A 27,890-nucleotide genomic window follows, 5' to 3' on the forward strand; every position below is an offset into this window, starting at 1 on the left:
AACGACCAAAACTCTCTTTATTTTACATTTATAAACTCATGGCTGACGTCACAATGGACATGTCTATTTCTTGGTTACAGTCCACGATTTAGATTGTCAACATGTGATGTTCAGACAGTTTTCTAAATACTCCAATACATGACCAATCAGATCTGCATGGGGCCTATACTTTCCTCATAGACAAATCCCAGACTAAGGACTTTTTCAGGGTTCAGATAAAGACCTGTTGTTTTTTTGTTTAGACTCAGGCGCCTGCTGTGGAAACACACCGAGTACCTCTAAAGGTTCCTCGTCCCTTGGGAGAGTTCCTGCTGTGAGATTGTGGCTTTCCGCCGCTCAAAGAAGAGGAGTGTTTACACTTTCTGCAGGTAATCACATGGAGAGCTTTTTTCCTGGACAGCTGAAATCAATCGCTCGTAAGAGCCGAGTAACAAGAGGCCACTCTGCAGGGACGATTCCCCCCAGAAGCACCAAGGCGTTCATTTAACAATGGCTCTCAAAGCCCATTAAAACAAGCTCAATTCTCTGCTTAATAACCTTCCTGCTTTCAGCTGCACCTGTGCTCGCCTCAATAGACCTCTTTTATTTATTTTCTATTCTGGCCAATCTGTGTCCACTCAGTACAGGCAGTGTTAAGAGCACCTGCACCGCGGAGATACTCTTGACACCTTCATTAAACGCTCATAAATAAACATGATTGTCACCTTTAATGCTGAGGTGAAGCAGCACTGAGTATCAACATGATTGGGATGAGCTTTTAATCACAGGACGCTTTCAATGATTGCTCAGTTTGTCTGAAATCTGTGAAAGGTAATCGTCAGTGCAGAGAGGAAAGCGTTGGATTTAAAGGATCCTCTTAAGACCGGAGGATTTCTTTTGTTCTTCTGGACGCTGAGTTCTCACTGAGTGCTCTTCATAACTGTCTGATTATTTTCTCATTCCATCAGTGCAGCTGAACCTAGTGTGACTCATAATATACAGCTCTGAACTCCACTCCCTCTTCATGCTCCCTGCGGGGATTTAACTACAGGCCTCGATTGCTGCCTGTCAATACTATGGATCGCTACCTCTTGTTCCCAGTGAGCATGATACTCATCCAAAAGCCAATAAGGCTGATAACAGAGGTGTGGACGGGGTTAGGAGGCACGGTCGAGTGACTCGATATTAAATTCTCCCCACCTGCAGGCTGGAAAAATTGGTAAATAAGAAAAGAAAGCAGCCTGTGCTTTAAAGGAAGACTTTTTGATCTAGTAGATGTCGCCCTTGAGTTCCAGTATGACACCAAAACAAACTGCTGTTTGGCCACGCCTCCTCCATACTGAAGCCTCCGCTCTCCTCCAGAGACACACCTCCAACCCCCCTCCACTCGAGTTCACACAAAGGAGTTATGGATTAGAACGCACCATTATTAAACACTAAGCACAAGCGTCGGAAAAAACTGTCCTTGGCTCCAGCTGCAATCACCTGTGTCCTGCATTGTTGTGTTAGCATGCTAATGTTAGCGCTCTTTAGTTAGCTCGTAGCTTCACATTGCATGTAAACTGACACAGAATGAGCGTGATCTAAAAACTCTTACTAACATCCAAATAATCAGTGAGTATGTTCTTCTTCTTCTCTCTAGTCCTTGACTAAAACAGCTTTTATACACAAGGGGAGTGACAGATACCAAAATCTCAGAACCCATCGGCAAGCACGCTCATGGTCTGATATTTCTCAATAATCCCGGTGAAGTCAGAGGTTAGCGTTAAAAGACTTCCAGCCAAGACTTCCTTTAACATGTGGTGTTAACGTATGCAACGCCTGAAAGTGACTAACAGGTGACATGGTGGTTATATATGGCTATCTCAAATATAACTCTAATTTGATTCAATAGAAAATGTTGACGTATTTACAGAGGTTCTGACTTTCCGGCTCTGACTTGTGGAAAAAAAACAAAATATGTGTACTTCCCTGTTTTTAAACACATGTTAGTCATTGTTGCGTCGCCTAAAAGCCTCTAAATAAGAAACACGATCATCAGAGTTCCAGTTTGCAAACTTGATGTTGCTATACTGTACTACGGTCACTCACCTAACGTTACCACCGAGCCCCGCAGAAGCTAAACTGAACATATAAGGCCACCCATCTTGTCATATTTTGAAGCTTCAGGCTGCAGACCGAGTGTATTAAAAAGTTGGCATTGAGATCGTTATAATTGAGAGCAATGCATCGCTTCGTGCAGTTTACAGAGGTTGTGTCGAGAAAGATAACCGAGTTCCTCCTTTTGTCCGTGTATCCGACAACAACATCTGATATTTACTCCGAGCTCCACAACAAATTCAGTCAAGTGTACATGTGAGTGGATGTGCATGTGTGGAGAAAATATGTCATTCTTCCTGCCAGGTTGAAGTCTCCCCTGACGCAGGACTCTCAGGCCTTGGAGTGGCTCTGTGCCGTATTATAACTCTGATTGTAGCCCAGCGTTGCATGAAACACCTGCTCACTCTGTCTAGCTGGAACATTTGTAAGCTGTGATGGGAACACACTGGCATTAGGACACAGCTCATTACTCCGGGTTTTGGTTGCCCCACAGTGAGGGTGTGTGTGTGTAAGAAAACTGCAGGTCTGCGGCTACGATAACTCAGCAGGCACTCCCTCTGAGGAATACCTGGTACACAGATCACATGAAGACACTCGGTGCAAACATAATCCTTCACTGCTGCCTGGAGGGCTACACACTCTGCTCCATTAACTGACTCAGTGGTATCTTTTTGTGGTGTTTAGCAGGGCTTTTTAAATTAAGCACAGAGGCTGCACAGCTATCTCTATTACAGCACAGCTTACTATTACAACTCCAACAACCCGGACTGGGACTTTGATAAGCTTATGCCCTCCTCAAATTCCAACTAGTAATTTTATTGGCTTCAGGCCACGCTAGTAGTGTCAGTTTGTTTGCCCAAGTTTAAAACATTTGATTCCTTAAAACTCAACAAAGGCAGACATAGAGTGCTTTTATTGGATTTGTTTCGTTTTTACTTAGGGTGTTTTCTCAGTCACTGAACCCTAGTAATTAATAAATGTATCAGAAATATAATTGAACCTCCATGGCTTAAATATGAAGCTAGCTTCAAAGTACCAAAAATGCAGTTCCTCCAGTGTCCACTAGAGTCAGTCTCCTGCAGTGAGTCAGTCCCCATAGAGCCCCATGTTAAAATAAACATGTTTACAGTCTGGTACAAAAACAGTTTGAGCTCATTTCTCTTTTCAACTGTACGGCGGTGAATGTTTATACAACTTTACATTATATTAAGACTTAAAGGAGTGTAGAATTAGGGGGCGTGGCCTCTTTGAGTTTCTATTTCAGTCCCCGACCTTTAACCTCTCGGCTGTATTTGTGCTGTTGGAGCCTTTTGGAGATGTATTCATGTAAACAAGTCTGAGCTCCACTTTTTACAACCGGACACGTCAGAACTTCTTAGCAACAATTAGCAGCTAACTGAGTCTGTGCTCACTACACCTGGCTTGATGGCTCGTTGAGTGTTTGTTATAGTTAATTATATGTGGTGACATGTGCATGAGCATCTTTGGGCACACTTACGACTACAGAATTATAGTTGAATAAAGTTGTTACTTTTTTTTCAAAGTCACTGCAGGAGACAGCATCTATTGGCCTTTCATTCATTGCTAGGATTTTTGTGAGGTGGAAAAGGTACCTTGCTGTAAGTGTTAATTCCATATCTGATTGACAGTGTTTGATGTTTGTGCAGCCTTACCTCCAGTGTCACTGTCCTGGTAGTTTGGATCGAAGCCTCGTTCCAACATCTTTGACACTTTGTCCACCTGATTGTGCTGGATGAGGTCCATAAACTTCCTCAGATTGGCCTGCACAAAACCAGAGCAGAGGAAGAGCGATTACAGCGAGAAGAAAGAACAAATGGTGGTGGGTGTGAGAGCGAGAAAAGGCAGGAAAGAGGTTCAGAGCTGTAAAGAGACTGAAATAGAAGTAGAGCTAGAGAAAGGTGCAAAAGGTCAAACATAACTGAAGGTGAAAAGCGGAAGTATTTAGGAAAACTGTGTGAAACTGAGAGAGTCAGAGTTATAGATGGAGGGATATAAAGTAGGATAAAAGGCGAGTAAAGGTAGAAACAGGAGAGGAGATGACAGGATTCACAGTGGGGCCATTGTGGGGAGAGAATCGCTGCTTCTTTCTCTTCTGTTGCCGTCTGCTTTCTTTCCAGGCCGCACGACAAAAATAGATAAGAGAGCAGCTCCCCAAAGGAGAGCAGGAAATGAGGAGAGCAGAATGAGATGGCAGAAGAAGGAAAAGACAATGGGTAACAATAAAAGAATAGACGGAGAGAGAGGAGACACAAGAAGAAATGAGGAGGAGGAGAGAAAAGGCAGGGGCACGAGGTGGGAGGAGACTGACAATAAGGCAGGGGTGTCCTGATCTCCATGTGCTGCCCCCGATCCTGATCCAGATCCAAGTGTTATATTGAGTGCTGGCCAAACGAGAGAGCGCGAGAGAGAGAGAGAAAGGGAGGGGATATTTATACCATCTCCAAAACTGAAACTGCAAACATGAAGATGTTGCCACCAGCTATTGGAATTATTATGTTCATTCTCCTCCCAAAGAGTCCCCAGATTAGCCTGTTAGCATCATGTCTGGACTCAAAGAAACCCTGTACAGTTAAAGAAGGGTGACACCGTATGAAGAGTAAGAGAGTAGGGCCATGTATGGATCCCTAACACAGGACTGTGGCCTGAATTCGAGTCCACTGTGAAACCACCAGCCAAATTTGACTATGTTGACTTCTTTGAGGGCTGCACGGTGGTTCAGTGGTTAGCGCTGATGCGTCACAGTGAGATGGATGCTGGATCTAATTCCCACGACACAAATGGCTGATTCCCGTCGACTACGCTCTGCCAATGAAAGGCGTCTGATCCCACCTTCACAGCAGGGGCCCCAAAGTCTCTAACTAGACTCCTCTCCTCTGTCCTCTGAGTCCCTTTGCACCTTTAAGAAAAAGCTAAAGACCCAGCTCTTTATGGACGATAACGACGTCGATATTTAGGATGGTATTGACGCTGATCGATGTGTTGATGTTGTGCTCTGCCTCTGGTCACTTCCTGTCAGCACCTCTAGTCACTTCCTGTCAGCACCTGTGTGTCTGATCAGACTTAAAGCTGTTTCTTTGCACTTCCTGACGTTGTCTCCTCCTCTCTACATCCTTGCTTGTGTTGTTCTTACTCCCTGATATTCGTCGCTTTGGACAAAAGCGTCTGTTAAATGAATTGTAGAAGGATTCCAATCCTTTGTTGTGCTCTATTCTTCACTCTTACTGCCTTTAAAAGTTTCCTATCTGAGTCACCAACAAATTCAATGTTTAATTTTTCATTGATTTACTTGTTAAAAGCATAATTCTCTGCATATTTAAAATGGTGATTGCGACTATCTTAGTTCATCCATAAAACTAAATCATACCGAGCCAGTATGAGCAAAGACATGGAGCTGTTTACACATCAGTCATGATGAGTCACTGCCACAGTGTAATATCTGGAGAGGTCTGGGGGTCATGTACACGGCCCTGTGTTTGCATGCAATGTGTTATTTAACGTAGCTGGTGTGTGTGTGTGTGTGTGTGTGTGTGTGTGTGTGTGTGTGTGTGTGTGTGTGTGTGTGTGTGTGTGTGTGTGTGTGTGTGTGTGGCTGCAGGCCCAGTGAATCACAGTCTGGAGGTTGGTTGGTTTTCCCCTCTCTCTCTCTCTCTCTCTCTCTCTCTCTCTCTCTCTCTCTCTCTCTCTCTCTCTCTCTCTCTCTCTCTCTCTCTCTCTCTCTCTCTCTCTCTCTCTCTCTCTCTCTCTCTCTCTCTCTCTCTACATCTCTCTCCTGAACAGGTTGTGATGCTGGCAGTTGATTGGCTGAATCAGTGTGAACTCCAGCCAACCACAGATCAGCAGACTGCACGGCAAACAGGATTAGCTTCAAAAAGTTGGGTCAGGCCAAGAATTGAGGAAAAAAAATAAACGACACAGTTTGGGAGAATAAATGTCTGGTATAGAGAGGACACAGTCTCTGACTAATGATTTCTGCAGAGTGTGAGTGTGCATACTCCACATTTGGACGGCTGTCTTATTGTCTCTTTTTATTTCTCATCTCATGTCCTGCTCTCTGATGTAGAATGAGAGCAGCTGTCAGACAGTTTCCTGGTGTGCTGCTAACAGAGAGCTGCCACAGACACTTATGCTTTGGCTGCACAACAGGATTACAGTAGCTAAGGGACAGCATCCCAAAGCTAGCCTTACACAACCATGAGGAAGCTAAAAAATCTTTAATTTACTGCAGAGATTTATTCTATTCATGTGGGAGGGCAGAGATAAAGGAAGGGAGGGGTCTGCTGAAGGGGATGACGGGAGAAAAAGAGACTCATGGTGAGCAGACTGAGCAGCTTCTCTGTATCATCACAAAGGGACAGAAAAGCTTTAAAGGTCACATTTGATGCAGAGTACACGTCACCATGTTCCAATAACACTAACATGTGTCTCTAGTCTGTCTCCAAACCCCCCAATGATGAGAAAAGTCCATCTTTTCAGAAAATGTGTGCTCAAACAGGCTGTTTGGAGATTTTCCCTTCATGACATCACAAAGGGCAGTAGCCCCTCCCCAGGTGGGTGACACTCCCACAGCTAGGTGTTTGTTCTGTCCTCTGAGTCTGCCTTCTCACCGTAAACAATAGGACATGGAGCGAGAAAGCCCGAGTATACCCAAGCCCTTCCAGAGAGGGGGCGTGGTCAGACACAGCTCATTTACATATTTAAAGGTACAGACACAGAAACAGCCTGTTCTGAGCAGGGCTGAAATAGACGGGTTATGATCAAATACAGGATCAGTTTGTAATCTTGAGCTTGCAAAGTGAAATGCTTTAAGAGCTTCCACATCACTACATGTAAAGCCTGACTCAGACTGCAGGATAATCAGGATGATTTGAGGTCTGATTCCTCCTTCATGACAACATCGGGGGTGTTCTCAACTCAAGTCTGCTCCCAGTGGATTATCTGCCCAGTTTATTTTGTAGTGTGAGTGGTATAAAGAGCCAATCTTAATGTCCTTGATCAGCTCAGACAGCATCAGGGTCGCCTCGATTTATATCAAGCATGTAATATTTAGGATTCAGAAAAACGTTGAAAAGTGAGTTTCATCATCTCATCATGAACTTCACTTTTCAGTCCGTGGGGCATAAGGTAATGTGAACATATGACATTTAATGTGTTTCATTATGATCTTTGAATTCTTCCCTGGCTGATGATGCCCTAAGCAGCTTCGGGTGATTATTATTCTCAGTGGCTCTCTGATTGGTTGATTGAAAATTGAGGCAGTCTCTTTGGTTGTCATAGAAATGTTTCCTTGCTGCCAGTATACCCGATGAAGGTCGGTTAGACTAAGTGCGGGAGCGTTTCTCAGAGTCAAGATGTTTAGGATTTAAAATCTTGAAGATTACATCGTGAAAGGATCTGGCAGAAGTCTCTTGTGACTATACGATAACCGCGAGAGACATGAGAGGACAGCAGTAATGACGACTTGCAGCAAGACACAACCCGTACGGCTGTGCTGGACACCTGAGATACATCTGACCTCCAGCTCTCACTGACCCACAGACAATCCATGTTGTCCGCAGCTCATCAGACATTTCTTCACCCAAAGTCCTCTGCTGGACACAATAATCTTAATAATATCTTGTAGTATGAGATGAGTCGTTATTGTCATATCCTGCAGTTTGTGCATGCTTGAGTTAAGAGCAGATCTGTAAAGATTCTTCTGATGTGACTGGTGATTTTAAAACTGCTGTCGTCTGAGCCGGGCGTTTAAGCTGCCAACAGTTCAACCGAACGGACTCAAAAACTCTCTGAATCCACCAGTGAAAGAGCTGAAAAGATCATTCATCTGTGGGAGCACTGCTCTTTGTTTAAATGATACTGCACGTTGATGACACCCTTGGCATGGAGGAGTCATTACTGTGGAGATTTCACACCGCTCTTCCCTCGGGCCGGCCTCAGTCGCAGCGAGGTGGGCGGTGCTGGGACATCTTTTTCTTTCAGCTCTCTGTCAGTTCAGTTCGGCTGCTCGTTTCCGTCAGTCTGCTAGCTGGCAATTCTCTCCAGTTTTTCAAAAGAGAGTGGAAGGAAGGCAGAGAACATCGCTGCCCTGTGACGGAGAGGTGATTCAGCAGCTTTCACTGTTTCTAAAAGCTTTTATTCTGCAGAGTCAGGCAGAAAGAGTCTCTGCTGCACAGACACAATGTGGTTTACAGATTCCTTTTCATTACCTTCTAACTGTGCCGGGGAAATATCCTTCATGATTCGACGCACACAGAGGACATGGAGCATGCTGTTTGTCTGAATCCAGTTGGAATAAATATTCCTGGATGATGTGATGATTGTCACATCTGCATAACTCCGTCCTGCTTGTGGGCCAGAGCGGCTCTTTAGATCCTGAAATGAATCCTCTCAGCGTGCTGTGTAGAGCCTCCGACAGAGGACACAAACCAGGCTTACAGTTTCAGTCAGAGGTTTGATGTCGAGCAGTTTTCTCTCTTCTTACCTTTGTGTGAAGTTTGGCGATCTGTTTCTCGTCCACATTGGGTTGTCGGTACACTCGGCTCTTATAGCGGAACTGAAAACCAGAAAAGGTTTAAACGTCAATAAAGAGTCCAGCAGTGATCATGTTAATCCTGACTTCTGCTAATTCTACAGTCCTTTACAGAACACAGGAGTTTCTGATCTATTTTCTAGGTTTTGTTTGTGTTAGTTCCAATAAAACTCAGTTAACTTCAAATTTAAATTCAGTTTACCTCCAGAGACGGGACCCCCTTGCTGATTGGTTGGGGGTACTCTCGGAGGATGCGTTCTTCGTCCAGGAACTTGCCGTCCCTGCCGTTGCTGGCGGGCTGGAAAAGTCCATAGTTGAGGACGTCCTTCAGGCTCTGATTCAGCGTGCACAGGATCCGCTGCTTGGCAACCCAGACGGTCGCATTAGGGTTGAACCGCATGCATTTCTGATTAGCAGAGAAGAGAGGGGAGAGAGGAGAGAGATGAGAGGAGAGGAGAGGAGAGGAGAGGAGAGAGGAGAGAGGAGAGAGAGGACAAAAAGAGGAGAGAGGAGAGAGGAGAGAGGAGAGAGATGAGAGGAGAGGAGAGAGGAGAGGAGAGGAGAGGAGAGGAGAGGAGAGAGGAGAGAGGAGAGAGGAGAGAGGAGAGAGAGGACAAAAAGAGGGGAGAGGAGAGAGGAGAGAGGAGAGAGGAGGGAGAGGAGAGAGGAGAGAGGAGAGAGGAGGGGGGAAAGGAGAGGAGAGAGGAGAGAGGGTAAGTTAAGAATAACTCCAGAAGAAGACTGTATGGTCCATGTGCTCAGAACAAAACAAACAATAAAGGGCAGTATCCCACTTACATTATAGGTACTTAAAAAAAAAAGGACATTACATGCTTTTGTGTATTTGGCAATCAAAATCTTAATTTTAAAGTGTGTGTGTTTCTGCTTTTTGCAGGTGACGTAGTTTTGTTGCCTTCCTCAGGCTGGGACCTCCAGCAGGCAGCAGTGCAAAGTGAAACTGTCTCCTTTCAATGTGAAGGAGTAGCGGCTCTACTTGTCTGGGCTCCTCCCCCTCTCTCTAAGGCTGACTCAGACACCGCAATCGTCACAACCCAAAGATCATTACCACAGGTGAGGGGTGGGACAAAGGTCGACCGGTAAATCGAGAGCTCTGCCTTCAGGCTCAGCTCCCTCTCCACAAAGGATCAGTACAACGGCAACGTTAATGCCATATGCTAAACCAATCGAAAGTATTGAAAGTCCTGGCAGGTCTTATTAGCCTTTTGAGTTGTTTAAATTATAAACAGAAGCTTTGAGCGAGTTTCAAAGGTGTTCACAGTGAGGAATAAATACACACCAAGCAGCATGTTATAAACAAAACAATGTGGGCTGATATTAGTAGCTTGTGAGAGACTTTTGTCTTGTGATCTGGACTTCAAACTTTTGATTGACAGGTGTTAATAGGTTGGGATGTTGCCGTGGATATCCAGAACAATGGTGGCCAATGAAACTGGTGCTTTAATGACTCAAACCCTGTCCCAGATTTTACTACAAATAAACAACGGGTGCCAAGCTGGTTTATTGTCTCATTGTTCGCCCTCAGTGAGCTAGTTGAGGATGTAATTGACATGACCCCCCCCCCCCCCCCCCGGTCTCTTCCTGTTCCTGCTTTCCTACTGTAGAAAAAAAATACACAATCCTGGCCTTGTGGCCTGAATCAGAGAGGATTATGGGCACTGTGCCGGCCCATTCACAAAGTGTGTGTAAGTGTTAACAGCTGGATGTGCTGCTCAGCTGGCGATAGCAGCCCTGCGTCTGTGATAAAGGCTGAAGGGATGAGCAGTCTCTGAACTCTGCCTACCCATAATCCTCTCTGCTGGCATGATGATTCTGGCAAAGGGAGAGGAGGAATGGAGAGATGAAGGTTGAAGGTAGAGTACACAGAAGCAGATGTCTGCTATCTGGCAGGGCTGGCAGGGCTGATTCGGCCTTGTTTCCTTCTCCTGGTTTATTACGGCGGCAGACTTTCCATCTGCTCCTCTTCATGCTGCGTCCTCACCTTCAACAATGTGCACCAAGTTATCCTAAAACTGAAGCTGAACATCTAATTGGTTTTTGTGTGACTGATCCAAAGAAAACAATATGCCATAGTAATTGCCGTCAATTTTGATAATCAATTCTTTGTTGAAGTTATTTGTCAAGTAAAATGTCTTGTTGGGATCAGGGATGGGTTCAAGTACTTGATGTGCAACCGAATTTGTGTCTCTGTAGGCAGAGTGTGTGTGTCTCTGCTGTGAGAGTGTGTGTCTCTGCTGTGAGTGTGTGTGTCTCTGCAGGCATAGTGTGTGTGTCTTTGCAGGTGGAGTGTGTGTGTCTCTGCAGGTGGAGTTTGTGTCTCTGCAGGTGGAGTTTGTGTCTCTGCAGGCGAAGTGTGTGTGTCTCTGCAGGTGGAGTGTGTGTCTCTGCTGTGAGAGTGTGTGTCTCTGCAGGCAGAGTGTGTGTCTCTGTAGGTGGAGTGTGTGTGTGTCTCTGCAGGCGGAGTGTGTGTGTGTGTCTCTGCAGGCGGAGTGTGTGTGTGTCTCTGCAGGCGAAGTGTGTGTGTCTCTGTTGGTGGAGTGTGTGTGTCTCTGCAGGCGGAGTGTGTGTGTGTCTCTGCAGGCGAAGTGTGTGTGTCTCTGTTGGTGGAGTGTGTGTGTCTCTGCAGGCGGAGTGTGTGTGTGTCTCTGCAGGCGGAGTGTGTGCATCTTTTCAAGTCTGAATTATTCAGCTGAGTTTGATTGTGGAACTGGACTGTGCGACTCGGTCATGTGATCAAATGGAGCCGCTGAGTGCTCAGTGATGAGGATGAAATCAGGAGTATTTGTGCACACATGTGAGAGAGCTTAGTGCACATGTGAACACACACACACACACACACACAACACATGATTGTACGCTAGAGTTAAAGTGAGCTAATTACATCAAAGGTTCATGAGTTCATCTCTGGGCCAACACTGTACCTCCAAGATCCCTACTGGATCACACACACACACACACACACACACACACACACACACACACACACACACACACACACACACACACACACACACACACACACACACACACACACACACACACACACACACACACACACACTACTTTTTCATTCAGTTAACATTTGTTATTCAGGAAGCTACAAGGTGCTAAAGTGGCAACAAAGTGCTCTGAACCAGCTGATAATAGTTTTATGTCATGTGACTATTTTTAGCCTCAGTGTGTGATGTTACAACACAAATGAAAAGATGTGCACGTGAAAGAAATAGGTAAAGTGATAAGTGTGTTTGATTCTTCTCAAACAGAGCAGCTTGGTTAATGGCCCAACTCGTCTCAATATGACGCTGCAGGTTCTAGCTTCCTTTCTGTTTGTTTTGGTGTGGCTTTAAAGTCGTGGCATCTTCATTTTTAGCATGGTGGAACGCCCTTTATGTCAGCGCACACAGGCTGAAGCAAAGGGGCCTGAGTTAACAGAGAAAGTTGATAATCAGCTTCATGTTACCTGGTATCACCTGGTATCAGATCTTTAGGCTTTGTACTCAGAGTGAGCCGGTATGTTCAGCTCCCTTTGAGGTTAAAGCCTCGTGCTTCCTTTACCCGGGATCGAGGAGAAACATGTAGAGTCAGAGCAGGAAGAAGGAGAGGAACCCTGAGGACAGGGGGCAGGGGGGCAGGAGGACAGGGGGGCAGGGGGACAGAGGGGAAGGAGGACAGGGGAGCAGGAGGAAAGGGGGGCAGGAGGACAGGGGACAGGGGACAGGGGGCAGGAGCACAGGGGGGCAGGGGGACAGAGGGGAAGGAGGACAGGGGAGCAGGAGGAAAGGGGGGCAGGAGGACAGGGGACAGGGGACAGGGGGGCAGGAGCACAGGGGGGCAGGGGGACAGAGGAGCAGGGGGCAGGAGGACAGGGGGGCAGGGGGACAGAGGGGCAGGGGGGCAGGGGGACAGGGGACAGGGGGCAGGGGGACAGGGGGGCAGGAGCACAGGGGGGCAGGGGGACAGGGGGGAAGGAGGACAGGGGGGCAGGAGGAAAGGGGGGCAGGAGGAAAGGGGGGCAGGGGGACAGAGGAGCAGGGGGCAGGAGGACAGGAGGGCAGGGGGACAGAGGGGCAGGGGGGCAGGGGGACAGGGGACAGGGGGGCAGGAGGACAGAGGGGCAGGAGGACAGGGGGCAGGAGGACAGAGGGGCAGGAGGACAGGGGGACAGGGGGACAGAGGGGCAGGAGGACAGGGGGCAGGAGGACAGAGGGGCAGGAGGACAGGGGGACAGGGGGACAGAGGGGCAGGAAGACAGGGGGCAGGAGGACAGAGGGGCAGGAAGACAGGGGACAGGAGGACAGGGGGGCAGGGGGACAGGGGGCATCAGGTGGTGGTTCTCTGCCAAGCAGCCTCCACACTTGCTTCCTCCCTCCCTCTCTCTCTCTTTCTTCTTCTGCTCTTCTGTTCTGTCCTGCCAGCACAAGCTGAGGACACGCTCTAACTCTCTGTCATGGTCATCCAGTGTAAAGCTATCTGGAACAGTTCTCATTCCCCAAGGACACACACACACACACACACACACACACACATCAAACAAAGAGTTATTGAACAAAGAGATGAGACCACGGTGGAGATGCAGGCAGCCCCTCCAGCTGCTCCTCCGCGGGGAGGAGTCAGTGTTCTCATCGCTGCTCTTTGATGATAAACCTTTACATCCAAACGTTCCCTCAGAGCGACATCAAGAAACATCAGTGACAGCTGCAGAACACACGCTGGATAATGAATGCAACATAAACACACTGTATGCACTGAAGCTAGAGGAGCTGCAGAAGTCACTGTACAGATGTTTCAGAGGGGGGAAAACAACATCATATTGTTCTTCCATTCTGAAAATATAAGAACCACAGGATTTCATTAAAAGCAGCCAGCTCTCTCTTTTAAACTTTTTACATATAGCAGGTGATAAATTGGATCAAAAATTCAAAATAAGACTCTGTAGGCTACTCCTCAGTTATATCCTGGACACTTTATTTATGTATTGTTTTGACGACTCTGGGTACGTCTATTAGACCTCCACGTGATGACCTGAGGGCCCGGGTCAGGTTTTTGTCAGGTCAGAAATGAGCTGAACCACTGAGAGCCTCAAGGCCCTGAACCACCAAGGAGATTGTTGGTGAGTGAGTTTTTGCGCTGTGTCCAGCTCTGTCGCTACCCATCAGCACCTGTCTGCCGATTCCACATGTTGAATCGGCGTCGGTCAATGCGACACGGTCGGTGAGAGGAATCTCTCTGATTGGCTGTTGGGATGTTTCATTTCTCTCCATCTCTCCTCACAGGTTCAGTAAAGCCTCTTGAGCATGCCGCTGTAGTATCCATGCTTTCCCCAATTAGTGTGGTTTATCCTTATTTGTCTCCTCCGCCTCTTCTTTTCTTTTTCCACTAAAAGACAGAGGGCTGACAACACCAGCGCCATTTTCAACTTTTTATCAGACATTATTCTCCATTAGTAGACTACCTATAATACGAGTGGTGACCGACAGCGGTGTGAAAATGGTCTTCTCGTATTGTAATGGACTACCGCCCCCTGCTGGCATGGAGAGTTATTTCCTCTCACGCCTGTGCAGAACGTTCATGGTGGTTGGCCGTCGGCTGTAGTCTTTGCGGTGTGTTCAAGTGCAACTTGTTGGCCAAGACAAAAAGCGACGCCACAGTCGGCCTTTGTCACTACCACTTCTTTGCTGTCTGCTTGGTGTGTCAGGGTCTTTATGAACTAACATCAGGATTTAAAGTGATTCTGTGTTGTACGGGGAGCCAGACGTGTGTTTTGAGGGTGTTTCAGATGTCCTTGTACGTGTCACGACTCTGGCTGCTGGATTCTCAATAAGTTGAAGTCTTCCTACAGATTGTTTGGATGATCCTGCATACAGAGCGTTACGTCTCTCTCTGCTCCCTGAATGCATGGACTGATTTCTCGTCGTCTGTTTGGGATATGAATGCTGCTGCTCTGGTAATATTGTAGTGGATGGGAGAGTACGTGTGCTTGTTTATTTATCATTACAAAGTCACACTGCCAACTACTGGCCTGGCATGTAAACTGCAGTGTTTTTGCAGGTCCATGTGCACGGTGTGTGTTATCAAAATGTTGTTATCTGAAAAAAAGAAACCATTTCCAGTGGATTGTTTTTTGTGTAAAGGTGTCCTTGGTGAGCATTGGCTAAACAAAACAATCCATGTGGAGAGCAAATGGGCAAAACGCAATCCGCCTTGATGCGACCCTTGAACCTCTCAGCCGTCGCTGAACAGCAATTTAGCTTCAAATGACGAACACAAGGGCTGCTCACATTCACCTCCAACTCTAATTGCACAGAAAAGGAAGTCAAGTGTCGTGTCTTTATATTTTCTGTTTCTGTAAGCAGGTGAACCAAACAGAAATCTCCCCGAGGTGGTTGTTTGTCAGTCTCATATTCAGCGTCGGTATGAAGCCTGGCCCTCTGAAAAATATCCATTATGCATCATCTGTTCCTCTACCTGCCTTTGATTGGTTTATAAATAGAAAGCAAGGCAACACTTACCCGGCGTTTCATCACTCATATGCCGTGTCCTCTGTGCTTCACTGTTATCATCCTGTCATCTGTGATAAATTGCACGTTAATATGACACAGCTCGCCTCAGTGTTCATAGCTGACCTCATCGATAGAGTCTATTATCCATCAGTATTGAACGGTGCTGCGCCTACACAAGACAATCCCGAGTCTACCTCACAGTTATTTACAACCAGACTTTACCTGCACAAAGAGTCACATTACTACAACCCCCACACTGAACGCACACCGCCACCTACGCTACACGGTCTATACATCAACCAACATGTCGCCCACACACCACTGCATGTATTAAAGGACACAACGGGGATCCTGATGGTCAGAGCACCTTAAAGTCTAAAGCTTTACATTCAATCAGAAATCAGAGAAACAACAAGCCAATTCAAACTCACACACTACGGGCTTTAAAGGATCAGTAACATTCATGTTTTATTCATGTGGATGCACTGATTTTCTTAATCTTGCCAGGTTTTTTTTTAAATGATGTAAAGCACTTTGGTTAACTCTGTTGTTTTTAAATGTGCTCTATAAATAAAGTTGGATTGGATTGGATAAATGAGTGGAAGTGATGAGGACAAGCAATAACAGAAATCCTTTGTCCTGGTTTTAAGTGCATGTTGACATCATCTTTTTTAGCCTCTTTTCTCCCGCTGCACCCTTCGCTGAGTGAGAAGGGTTTCCTATCTTTAATCGAGACGTTGGTCTCTCAGGTTCAGAGCATGATTTAGTGTTTTCATTTTCAGTTTTTCTACTTCAGAGCTTTCAGTCACCTGATCGGCGTATAGGTGTGAAGATCTAAAAGAGGTTAGGAAAGTGGCAGCACCCGTCAAACACTCTGTGGAGCTGCAGCTCTTTAGATGTTTGCATCACCTGACACCCTCAGAAAAACAGAGATGTGAAGATAAACTGTGAGAAACCCTTCGACCCCCGTGTCCACCAAGCGTTTTTTCCGGACAGATAATTGCTGGGTCTGCGCTCAGGAGCTCTCAGATGAAGCGTTTGCTCCCTGAGAATCAAAGCACTGCACATCTGGTCTCTATGACAACGGTCTGTTGACAACGGCCTCTGTATGACAATGCTTGACCAACTACTTTGTCTGGACGATATCCTTAATAATGCACGATGCGCCCCACAGGAGACAAAAAATAAAAGCAATCTCATATATTTTGAATAGAGCGCCTGTGACGTCAACAGCGCCCTTCTGAAAAGTTGAACGATTTTCAACTTGAAGCGCTCGGAGCGGTCGCACAAAAAGGCAGAGCACTCGTAAAAGCACTGAGCACTGTGTCTTTTCTCTGGGCGTCCACCGGCTGCTGCAAGCACTCTCTACTCAGTGGGAACGATTGGAAAAGGACGCTAGGTGGACACGCTAGGTGGACCCGAGTTATGTCTCAGGTTTGATAAATAAATCAATAAATCCATCTGTCACCAAAAAGCTGTCTCTTTCCTCGTCCATCTTCAAGTTAGCTTCATAAGTTTGGAACCTTACAACCTATCTCAACTGGCATGTAGTAAATGAGGCTCTCCAATGGAGCCATTTAGCCATGGCCTATAGTCGTCATGGTAACAGTTGAATGCACAAACACATGCTAACAGTTAGCTAACAAAGGGGCTGTAGATGCTAGCAGAGTCAGGTTTGATCTGAATCCTCTCATATTACTGAACCTTTTCAGTCGACGTGTTTTTTTTTAGCTTCCCACATCGTCTTTGTCGACTTCTCGGCGGCTGATTGTCAACAAATGCACGTTAATTAAAAGGGGGAGGAGTTAACAGCACTGTGGGTGTTTTATGACGTGCATAAAGTAGCACACCTGCAGGGACGCTAAAGCGCACCACACCGAGTTCCTACATATTGCCGCTCTAACACACGCTGAGAGTGGTTCTACACTCACAGCTAAATGTCAAGGAGAGAGCCCTGCAGTGTTCCTACCTCACCAGCAGCTCTAACACATCAACACCACCGTGTTGTTGTGTTGTTTGTGGCTCCCAGATTCCAATAAAGAGCTCTCACACTGTAAATAAGGCTGCAAGGTGTGAAACTACGGTGGCTGACAAGGGCAAACAGGCTGCAACAGGGTCACCGCTGGGGCGAACAAAACCCCCTGAGAACAACGGACATCTGTTTCTGATGAGAGTGAACTCAGTTTCAAGGTGGTTTTCTTGCCGGGTTGGGCTCTTGCCCCCTGAGTCTGACCCCATCATAACCCCTGCTCTGGCCTCTGGAGGTTTGTGTTGACTAGGCTCCAACCTCCCTCTCAATCCAATCCTCTACCAGCCCCGTCTTCATAAACCTGGGTATCAGAATCCTGCATCAAGCGGACTCGGGCACAGCACCCGAGTACGGTACGTTTATGTTTTCATGGATCAAATGAACCGGACATTTGGGTCAAGGGTACTAGGATCCGGGCCCGGGTCCCTAGAGTGAATCCACCCAGAGACAGAAGGGAAAGCTTCTTGTGGCCTATGTGCATGGGGGAGCTCCCTGTGGAGGTCATCCCAAACACAGCACTGAAATCGAAGCATTTTATTTCAAACCTAAATACTCAACATGACTTACAGCAACAAAAATGTACATTTTATTTATTTTTGCTTCAGTAAATTGTAGCCTGTTTCAAGATTTAAAGCCGCTCTTCTTAAATGGGATTGATTTCTTTTTTTGTAATGTTAACGTCATGGGCGGGCCCGTTGAACTGAAGTGCAGGAGTACTTATGGGTCTTTTAATACTTAAGGTGGGAAGCAAAAAAGGAAAAGAGGAAAAAGAAGGGAGCTGGCTGGAGCATTTGAGCCCAACAAGAACTTTTTTTATTCAGCTCCAAATGCCAATAGCAGCCAGGACAAGGAGGCGAGTGTGATGCTTCTTATTGGGCATGCATTGAGTTTATAAAATTAAATTTGGGGGTCTTTTCACTGGGTGCCGAGCCATTTCTGTGGGTGGGCTTGCTTAGCAGCACCAGCTACATAAACAATCTACGGTTCCATCAGAATTAATTTGTCAATCAAATAAAAAGTTTGTTTTTGCAAGTGATCGCCCAGCGCTCAGAAACACACATTTCAGGAGTTTCTGTAGCTGGAGTTATAAACACTAATCAAAATCAACGCCCGTTCTCTCTCCTTCTGCAAAATAAAAGGCACCAATTAGCGACCCCTACAGGCCTGGAGCACTTACGTTGTGATGATTAGGTTTGCAGTGTTGATCTTTTACATTAGCTTCCTGTGTTTTAATGCATTTGTCTGAACATTTTGCAGCACATTTTGTCAAATTTACCTTCTTAAATTTATTTGGACATATTTGTGAAAAAGTTCATATTGGTTCATACTGTTTGAGCCTTTCCCCTTACTGGCTTTCAAATCAAACCACTATGATTTCTTCTCAAGAGGTAAACAATCCATTTGTGAGTCGATGAACAGCCAATCTCTTTCATATTTCATTTACATTCCCACACATGTGCCCCCCTCCGCCCTCTCTGGTACTTACCGTCTGCTGCAGGTCGGGGATGAGGACGCGGACGACCTGCGAGTTTATGTGAATGTCGTCCATGCGGCTCTGCGAGGGCTCGGCCGTGGCCTTTATCGTCTCGTAAATGGTCTCTTCGCGAGAGCTGTCGGACGCACAGTCGTCGGAGTAGTCGGAAAAGCTCTGGGCCATCTCATCCTCACTGGAGGTGGGGCTCCGGGGCATACTCAGCAGGCCCGACGGATTCAGCTGGGAACGGAGAAAGAGGGACGAAGGGTCAGACAAGCAAAGTGTTTATTAGAAAGAGTATACTATAAGAATCCCCTCTGCTCCTTTTAGACACTTTGTCTCTTTAAAAAGCCCCCTAAGATGCTAACGTTAGTTCATTAGTGTGTCCACATACATCCTGTGCAGCAGCTCGTTTCAGGAAAACACCCCGAGGACCTCAAGTGACTGCACGTCTTAGAACAGATTCAGCTTCATTAAGAGTCCAACTGGATGTGGAATAAAAGTGTGAAAACTGCACCTGCATTCCTACGGTACGACCGAAGACCCCGTCCCCTCTGCTGGGACTGCACTCCATTAAACTGAAGCGTCAACATGATGAATGGATCAGCAAATTAAAGACGGAACACCTCATCGGTCACGTCTCGTGTTCACGCTAGAATTAAGACATTTAAAATAACCTGAACATCTCATTACTCTGATCTAAAACCTGCAGGGTTTCCTTATTAGAGAGCATTTATTTAGCTCCCACAATTGACTTAATTAATTTACACACATTCATTTTGCATGCCTGCAGATGTTTGAGCTTAAAGACGGCTAAAAGTCATTTGACCTCCACCATGTGACTTGTTTCAAAAGTGCACGGTGCGGTCATGGTTACGTCAGAAAAACTGGAGAAGGGGCGCTGGTGGCGCAGTGGTTAGTGCGCGCGTCCAATGTATGGCGGCTGTAGTCCTCCGAGCGGGCGGCCCGGATTCGAGTCTGGCCTGTGGCTCCTTTCCTACATTCCTACAGTCATTCTCCACTCTCTCTCCCCCTGATTTCAGACTCTGTCCACTATCCTATCTCTCCATTAAAGGAACAAAAAGCCCAAAAATAAAAATAAAAAACTGGAGAAGCTGGGAAGGGTTTTCTGGAACAACTTCACCAACAAACAAGGCGTTTGAAGAGTGAAAGTTCTGAAGAGATGAGATGTGTGGCGCACATTGCGTTCCACTATTAAGTAGAACGCTCAAATCTTTCTTCTGCTGAAGAGGAGACAAGAAGAACAGAAGAAGAAGAGGGTGTGTGTTCATGAAATCCTGAGGGCAGGTCAGGATGTGGGAGAGTTTATTCTCGACCAGGAGCTGCAGCGCTAAAACGGCTGCTTCATGCCACACATTTCTGCTGCTGTTTGAAACACACCTGGTGTGCACAAACTGTCGGACATATCTTTACGAACTAGAGCTCTCTCTCTGATGTCCTGGTAGGTCTGTAAACCAGAGTTCAGGAAAGTGGCACACAGTTTGTTGTGATCTGATCTTCCCTCCTAATGAACGTGCCGAGGTGACGTCACCAAGCGCTGCGCCCAAGTTGGAAATGTTTTAAGTTCTGCATTCAACTCGGTTTTTTTTTACGTCTTGTGAGAAGAGGTCTCAGCTGCTGCACATCATGGATGAACCTGAGATTCTTCTGATTGTATCATCAGTAAATAAGAGCATCTGTATCAGCTCGCCCTTTTATATTTAATAACACAGTTACAACACAGCTTTGTGCAAAACTGAAGGACACTACGACTCCCAGGAGGCTGAAGGACGCTGAAGTTTACTCTATAAAACATCCCTTTTGGATATCCAGGGATGCTATTTCAAAAGGTTTGATCCGGATGAGATGATACACATTGGGAAATCTACATTTTTTCCAACATGGGTCACATCATCTGGCTCACTTTTATCCCAACTTAACGAGGAAAACCATAAAAAGACATTGAAGATGATCATATCTGAGTAATCAGTGCTCTCCCACCCACACAGCCGTTTTGGACGCCCCTCGGTTTGCCAGATATAAGAGCAGTTATCAGGTCAACAGGTGTTGCAGCGATGGAAGCGGACAAGAGAAGTGGTTCAGATAGAAGTGATTGTACCCGACCTAAAAAGCCTCTGCATGTTTCTAATAAGCTCCACGAGCAGAAACGTCCTCAAACTAGGATCAATATTGGAGATGCTTTTGAAAAATGGAGAGAGGTTAGAACACAGAAAGGTTTACAGACCGATGCAGAGCTGGATAAACACTGAAGCTTCAGTGTCCACCACATGGTTAACCTGCATGAGCATCGACTCTAGAGAGGAGGGGGGGGAGACAGCAATGTTTTGAATTTGGACTGCAGTACCCATTTTCAACACTAGGTGTCAGAGTTACATATTGTGAGCTGTTACTGTTTTTGCTGCTTCTACAAAATCTAACGCGCCTCTGGAGACAGATGTACTTCACTTGTTTCAAACTCCAACAAGAACAACAAAGAGCTTTCAATGTGCTGACAGGACTCTTCTTCACTGTGTCGGTATATTTAGACTTTTTATTTACCGGCGTACCAACAAAAACAACATTCTTTATCATGTTTGCTAAGAGATAGACTGATGGTAATCAAATTAAATCCTATCAGGAGAAAGGAGATTCTGTTCTGATTTCATTTAGAGGAGAGTGAAAAACTGTGTGTGTGTGTGTGTGTGTGTGTGTGTACAGCATCACTTCCTGCAGAGTGTCGATGACATCACTCAGGGATTTGGGTTCTCTGAGGTGAGTCAGTGGTTCTGAGTGCAGAGACCGCCTGCTCACATAGACTGGAGTGAATAAACTCAAAACACTCAGACATTTTCTGGACTTTTTCTTTATTCTTCACTTTGTGCTGACTCAAACATCATTGGTATTAAAGAAACTAGATGCTTGAATGATTGACAGAAATCATGAGTAGCAAGGTGGTTTAACCCTTTGACCTGCAGGTATTCATATTTTAGCCTGCTGTGATGCTATCTTTATCAAATGCAGCAACCCTGACATAAAACATTGTAAAATTAAATAACACTATATAGGGGGCGCCAGAAGCCGAGTGGTTAGTGCGTGCAATCCATGTACAAAGGCGTCCTCCGAGTGGACACCCTGGGTTCAAATCCAACCTGTGGCTTTTTCCCCGCATGTCCCTCCCCACACTCTCTCCTCGGTTTATGACTCTACAAGCAGATTTGTGCCTGTGCAAAGAGATGCATAGTGCAACATGTTTGTCCATCGTCAGCCACTGTACAATGGCTCATCATTTTTCCTCTTCTGCTTAGTCAGCGTCAGGTCACAATGGCAAAAGGCTCAATGAGATTGAGAAGGCGTCCGTTTCAAAGTAACATTTCACAGCTCCTCCTGTGAGATCCCAATGTGTTCCCAGGACAATTAAATCCTTAGTAGAGGGTCAGATCCGGTGTCTGGGCAGGGTGGTTCTGGCATCTGATTCAATGCTTCCTGGACGCCTCCCTTTGGTGGTTTTCTGCACACATCCAGCTGGGAGTAGACCCAGAGTTCGCTGGAGGGATTATATATCCCGTCTGGCCTTGGATCGCCTCAGAATCCCCCAGGAGGAGCTGGAAAACCTTGCTAAGGAGACTGCTGACTTACTCGACCCGACCTCGGATACGTTGAAGAAAATGGATGGATGGATGGATTTTGGGTCACCCCTTGAGTCTCCTTTAGTTGGACATTAAGAAAAAAAGGAGGCTTCTTCTCTTGTTGTGACTGGTCAACACCTTTCAGTCAACAAAGCCTGGTTTCACAGCTGGCTCCATTGTTTGGATAAACTGGTATTTCTGACGGACTGGCTGCATCACAATCGACACGATCCTCTAATATCTTCAGAAATAAACGAGGAGAGCTGTAACATTCTTCACTTTTCAGGAAAATAACTCCAAAGTGTTCGGTTTGATAAAGAAGAAGCTTTAAGACTCAGAAAATCCATCAGCGAGCAGGTGAGGCATTTTCCAGCTGCAGGGCGGTTTTGAAATGTTCCAGGTGTGTGTGCAGCATCCCCCCCCCCCCCCCGTGTTCTTGTCAATCAGCGGTGGTGTCTGTCATTGTGTCAGGACATCGACACACACACCTGGGCATGGCTGAGGAACATGTTTCTGATAACAAGAGGTAAAGGTCTCCATTTCCATCAGCTCTCAGGGAGACGGAGAGATGTTCTTTTCCTCGGATTCACTGATCTGTTTCCTCATGACATTGTTTTCACATCACTTCTGGTTTTATTGGCGCTTTTATGCAGGTTTTTCTCACGTTGGAGGACTTCCTTCTGTAATTTCTCTATGTTCTCCTTCCCTCTTGAATCAGCATGTGGCCAATTAAAAACCCCTCCGTCAGTACTACGGTGGATTATGTGACAGGTGTGTGCTAAAAGATATAGCATATTATTTTTAGTTTTTAAAACACACAAATGAGGCGTCACCTGCGAGCTCGTTCAGGCAGTCAACTCGAGCTGCACTGATTTCACACCTGACGACACCTCCTTTAAATTAGCACTCTATAGAAAGCGCCAAGATCTCCAGTCTCTCCATCCTCTCTCCTTCATCGCCAGCTCTGACCTGCACAAGTTCTGCACCCTCGCTCAACCCCACCACCACCTCACAGAGGGGTTTGGAGGTGGAAAAACTGAAGTGTGGTGCTTTTATTTTGAAGGTGGACAAACTGAAGTGTGGTGCTTAGTTTTGACGAGCTGTTGACTCAAATCTCAACACTCAGAGGCTCGTCGATAAACGGCTCGCAGTGAGCTGAATAAAGTTTTTCTCCGGTGTTGACAAAGGTAAAAGGTCAACATTTCACTCATGATGTGGATATTAATAATGCACCTGTATCTCCACTTTGTAAAACAAGCTGATGAGCTCTGTTGAGTGAGAGGAGTGAGTGTCAGTTCCTTGCAGAGTCGTGTTTACATGGACGGGACGGCCGGCTCCTCCCTTTGTGTTCAAAAGCTTTTTTTAGTTAAGGACTAGAGAGAAGAAGAAGAACATACTCACTGATTATTTGGATGTTAGTAAGAGTTTTTAGATCACGCTCAATCTGTGTCAATTTATGTAGCTAACTAAAGAGCGCTAACATTAGCATGCTAACACAACAATGCAGGACACAGGTGAAGCTCGAACCAAGGACAGTTTTTTCTGCCACTTGCAGCTAAGTGCTTAATTACGGTGCGTTCTAATTGATAACTCCTTCGTGTGAACTCGAGTGGAGACGGGTTGGAGGTGTGTCTCTGGAGGAGAGCGGAGGCTTCAGTATGGAGGAGGTGTGGCCAAACAGCAGTTTGTTTTGGTTTCATGCTGGAGCTCGAGGGCGCCATCTACTGGAGCAAAAAGTCACACATTGTTCCTTTCAAGAAAATATAAATGTTTCTTGAGTTGTTTTTGTAGTCGAAACAGGAACAAATTAATTTTACTGTCACCCTTAAAAAAACCCACACACTACAACACCACAATAATTAATTACACACACACACACACACACACACACACACACACACACACACACTCTGATAAACAGGCTGTGATTATCAGCGCTGCGGTGAGATTGTCGGAGGAAACATGTTAATGAGACACGGTCCTCTCTCGCTCACGCTGAAACTTTCTCTGCTCCGTCTGCAGCATGAATCCTAATCCCGCGTCTCACCGGAGGCTGAAGAAGACGATCACAAACTCAAATGAATCCTGCTCGTTACACACAGCGATGATTATCAGCTGATTAGCATGCTAATAGATTCACGGCCAATTCATTTCAGATGACATCACCACACAGACACGCCTGAGGAGATGTGACTGCACAAGGCGTTAATGGTGATCATTTAGTATTTCAGTGTTTGCATTTTAACTATTTGATTAAAGACCGGCTCAGACACAGACAGAGCAGTGCGTCGCTCTCTCTCTCACTCTTATTAAAAGTCACTGTAGATCGCCCATGAATATGTCTAAATGCAGCCTGGTTTCATCTGGACTTGTCAGTGAGACTTTGTCTTCTTCAGTGTTTTTGAACATATATTTGGGTAACCTGAGAGTCTACAGACCCACAAAATGTGACATAAACCCATCCAGTCCTTTGTTTGTGGTCTGCATAAGTCTTACAACACAGAGAAAAATGCTTCGTTTCAAATGTGATGTCACAGTGGGATTCTAGTAAAAAAAATAAATCCCCTCCTCTCCCCTGGTATCTCCACCCATGGACTCCACCCCCAGCCTAGAGCAAAACTTTTGCACAGGTCTGCCATTTTTATTCTCGCTACAGAGGAGTAATGTCTACGGGGAAAACTCAAGGGGGGGGGGGGGGGGGGGGTCATTGCATTTAAAGAGACACACACACCAAAACGGAGCGTTCTGAGAGAGCTGGTTTATACAGGGTCACAAACCTCCTCTGCTGCTTGATTCATGTTATATTTGGACCAAAGCACAGCACAGATGTTTCATTTAGACCACAGGGGACTGTTTGAGAAGGTGGAGAAGGGGGGATAATATGTCCTCTTTAAATCTTTCACCTCTCTTTCAGGCATGGAAGGAAAAGATGTCACCATTAAGACTTTCAGGCACATGTCATGTCTGATGCAACCTCACCGCTCAGGCTGACTTTGAGGGGTCTGATGACATTCACGCTGCAGACTGACGGACAGTTTTCAGCAGATTGCACCATTCCACCATCTTCCACACATCGTCCTCATTAACCTCATTCAGGAACACGACGCGGTGGCATCTGCAAGCTTTCTAAAGGAAGACACCTTAAAATCAAAAGAGCTTCTCCCAGCTGAAAGGATCGCGCTGGCTCGGAGTGCCGACACTTTCTGCGGGCTGCTGCTTTTTACGAGTAAACGTGTGAACGAGTGAGAGAGTGTGTGTGTGTGTGTGTGTGTGTGTGTGTGAGAGAGACGCAGAGAGGAGGAGAAGGAGTATGTGACTGGTTCTTTTGTTGGCTTTTATCACCTCTACTTTAACACACACACACACACACACACAGAGCAGTGTCCACTGTAACAGCGCTGATTTTCGTCGTCCCTGGATTGACTTTTCTTCACATCAGCCCCCCGTCTCATTCAGCGGTGTAAAGATGAAAAGACTTTCTTGGAGAGTTTCTTTCAAAGTCTTTAGGTACCTACGAGAGTGTGCAGAGTTCACTTTGGAACACGATAATTTTCTTTAATTTGCATGAGATGTGAAAGTGTGTGTGTGTGTGTGTGTGTGTGTGTGTGTGTGTGTGTGTGTGTGTGTGTGTTTGCAAGGACAGAGCAGGAAGAAGAGGGAGAGAAAAGTCAGACTTTCTCTGGTATAAATGTCTTTGACAGAAACAAACTGAAGGGTATGTTCAGGGGCGTGTCCTTTGAATGCTGATTGGCCACCCCAGATGCCATCCCAAAATCAAAATCAGAGGCGGGACTTTAAATCACCTATTCTGGATGTTTTCAAGGACAGAGGAGAACTACAAGATCACAGGAGAACTACAAGATCACATGAGAACTACAAGATCACATGAGAACTACAAGATCACAGGAGAACTACAAGATCACAGGAGAACTACAAGATCACAGGAGAACTACGAGATCACAGGAGAAGATCATGGGAGAACTACAAGATCACATGAGAACTACAAGATCACAGGAGAACTACGAGATCAAGGGAGAACTACAAGATCACAGGAGAACTACACGATCACAGGAGAACTACAAGATCAAGGGAGAACTACAAGATCACAGGAGAACTACACGATCACAAGAGAACTACAAGGTCACAGGAGAACTACACGATCACAAGAGAACTACAAGGTCACAGGAGAACTACGAGATCAAGGGAGAACTACAAGATCACAGGAGAACTACAAGATCACAGGAGAACTACAAGATCAAGGGAGAACTACAAGATCACAGGAGAACTACAAGATCAAGGGAGAACTACAAGATCACAGGAGAACTACAAGATCACAGGAGAACTACAAGATCAAGGGAGAACTACAAGATCACAGGAGAACTACAAGATCACAGGAGAACTACGAGATCAAGGGAGAACTACAAGATCACGAGAACTACAGGATCACAGGAGAACTACAAGATCACAGGAGAACTACAAGATCACAGGAGAAGATCATGGGAGAACTACAAGATCACATGAGAACTACAAGATCACACGAGAACTGCAAGATTAGATTAGATTAGAAAACTTTATTGATCCCCAGCGGGGAAACTCATTTGTCACCAGGTCAGTTCATACACACAACAAACAATATTGACAGTACATCACAGTACACAACAAGTAGATAAATAACAAACACCACTGAAACCATTTCAATAATCATGTACAGCCATGAGTCAGAAACACAACTAAAAATGTTAATTAAAATACCGGACTGCTGCAGGAACAAAGGACCTCCTGAGCCGTTCAGTGGAACATCAGTAGTCGCTCACTGAAGGAGCTTCGGCGTTAAAAACACCGTGTAAAGGATTGCCTTCAAAGATCAAAACAGTTTTAAGTTTGGTCGTCATTCCCTTATCAACAATGATCTCAAGTGAGTCTGGGCTAATGCCAATCACAGAGCCAGCTTTTTTAATGAGCTTATTGATCCTGTTTTTATCATCCACACAGATGCTGCCACCCCAACACAGCACAGCATAAAAGAGGACACTAGCCAAGATTCCTGGATAAAAGACATAAAGAAGAGTCTTGCTAATTTCAAAGGATCTCAGCATCCTTAAGAAGAAAAGTCCTGACTGTGCCTTCTTGAAAACAGCATCAGTATTCTCAGTATTCTTTTTCCAGTTCAATTTACTGTCCAGGAAGACACCACAGCGCTGACGGACCGCGGCGTGCGCAGAGTTCATTTCCAAGGTTGCATCCATCGATCCAAAGAACGTGACAAAGATGAAGATGATGTGTTCGGTTGAATGTCGTTTATATTTCTTGTGTAGAAGAAGAAGAGGATTTCTGTGCATCACTGCTTTCATTTCCACTCTGATTACGAGTTCAGAGATTCCCTGCGTTAGAAACGAGTGGGCAGAAGCCGTCTGTGGGTTCGCCGTCTGTAAAGGTCAATCAGAAGATGACAGACGAGCGGCGGGTTTGTTCATTCACGAGAAAATGTGTGTGATGCTCGACGTCGTCTGTGTCAGCGAGACGACGGAGTGTGAAGCTGTGTGAGTTTGATTGATGTACTTTGTGTGTGTGTCTGTGTGTAAGTGTGTTTATATGTGTGTGTGTGTGTGTATTTATA

The 27,890-nt window shown here is 45.8% G+C and overlaps 1 protein-coding gene across 1 annotated transcript in view; it reads right to left on the reverse strand.

Annotated features, from left to right (window-relative positions):
* The window catches only part of shank2b (SH3 and multiple ankyrin repeat domains 2b), a 208,477-nt gene that overhangs the window by 140,699 nt on the left and 39,888 nt on the right, over positions 1–27,890 (reverse strand). The window contains exons 2-5 of the mRNA XM_065952563.1: positions 18,660–18,887; positions 8,829–9,032; positions 8,579–8,650; positions 3,753–3,861 (exon numbers count right to left, since the gene is read on the reverse strand). Of these exons, the coding sequence (XP_065808635.1) occupies positions 3,753–3,861; positions 8,579–8,650; positions 8,829–9,032; positions 18,660–18,887 (613 nt within the window). The remainder of the gene's footprint in view (positions 1–3,752; positions 3,862–8,578; positions 8,651–8,828; positions 9,033–18,659; positions 18,888–27,890) is intronic.

This window comes from Labrus bergylta, chromosome 3, assembly GCF_963930695.1.
Source record: "Labrus bergylta chromosome 3, fLabBer1.1, whole genome shotgun sequence".
Taxonomy (NCBI): Eukaryota; Metazoa; Chordata; class Actinopteri; order Labriformes; family Labridae; genus Labrus; species Labrus bergylta.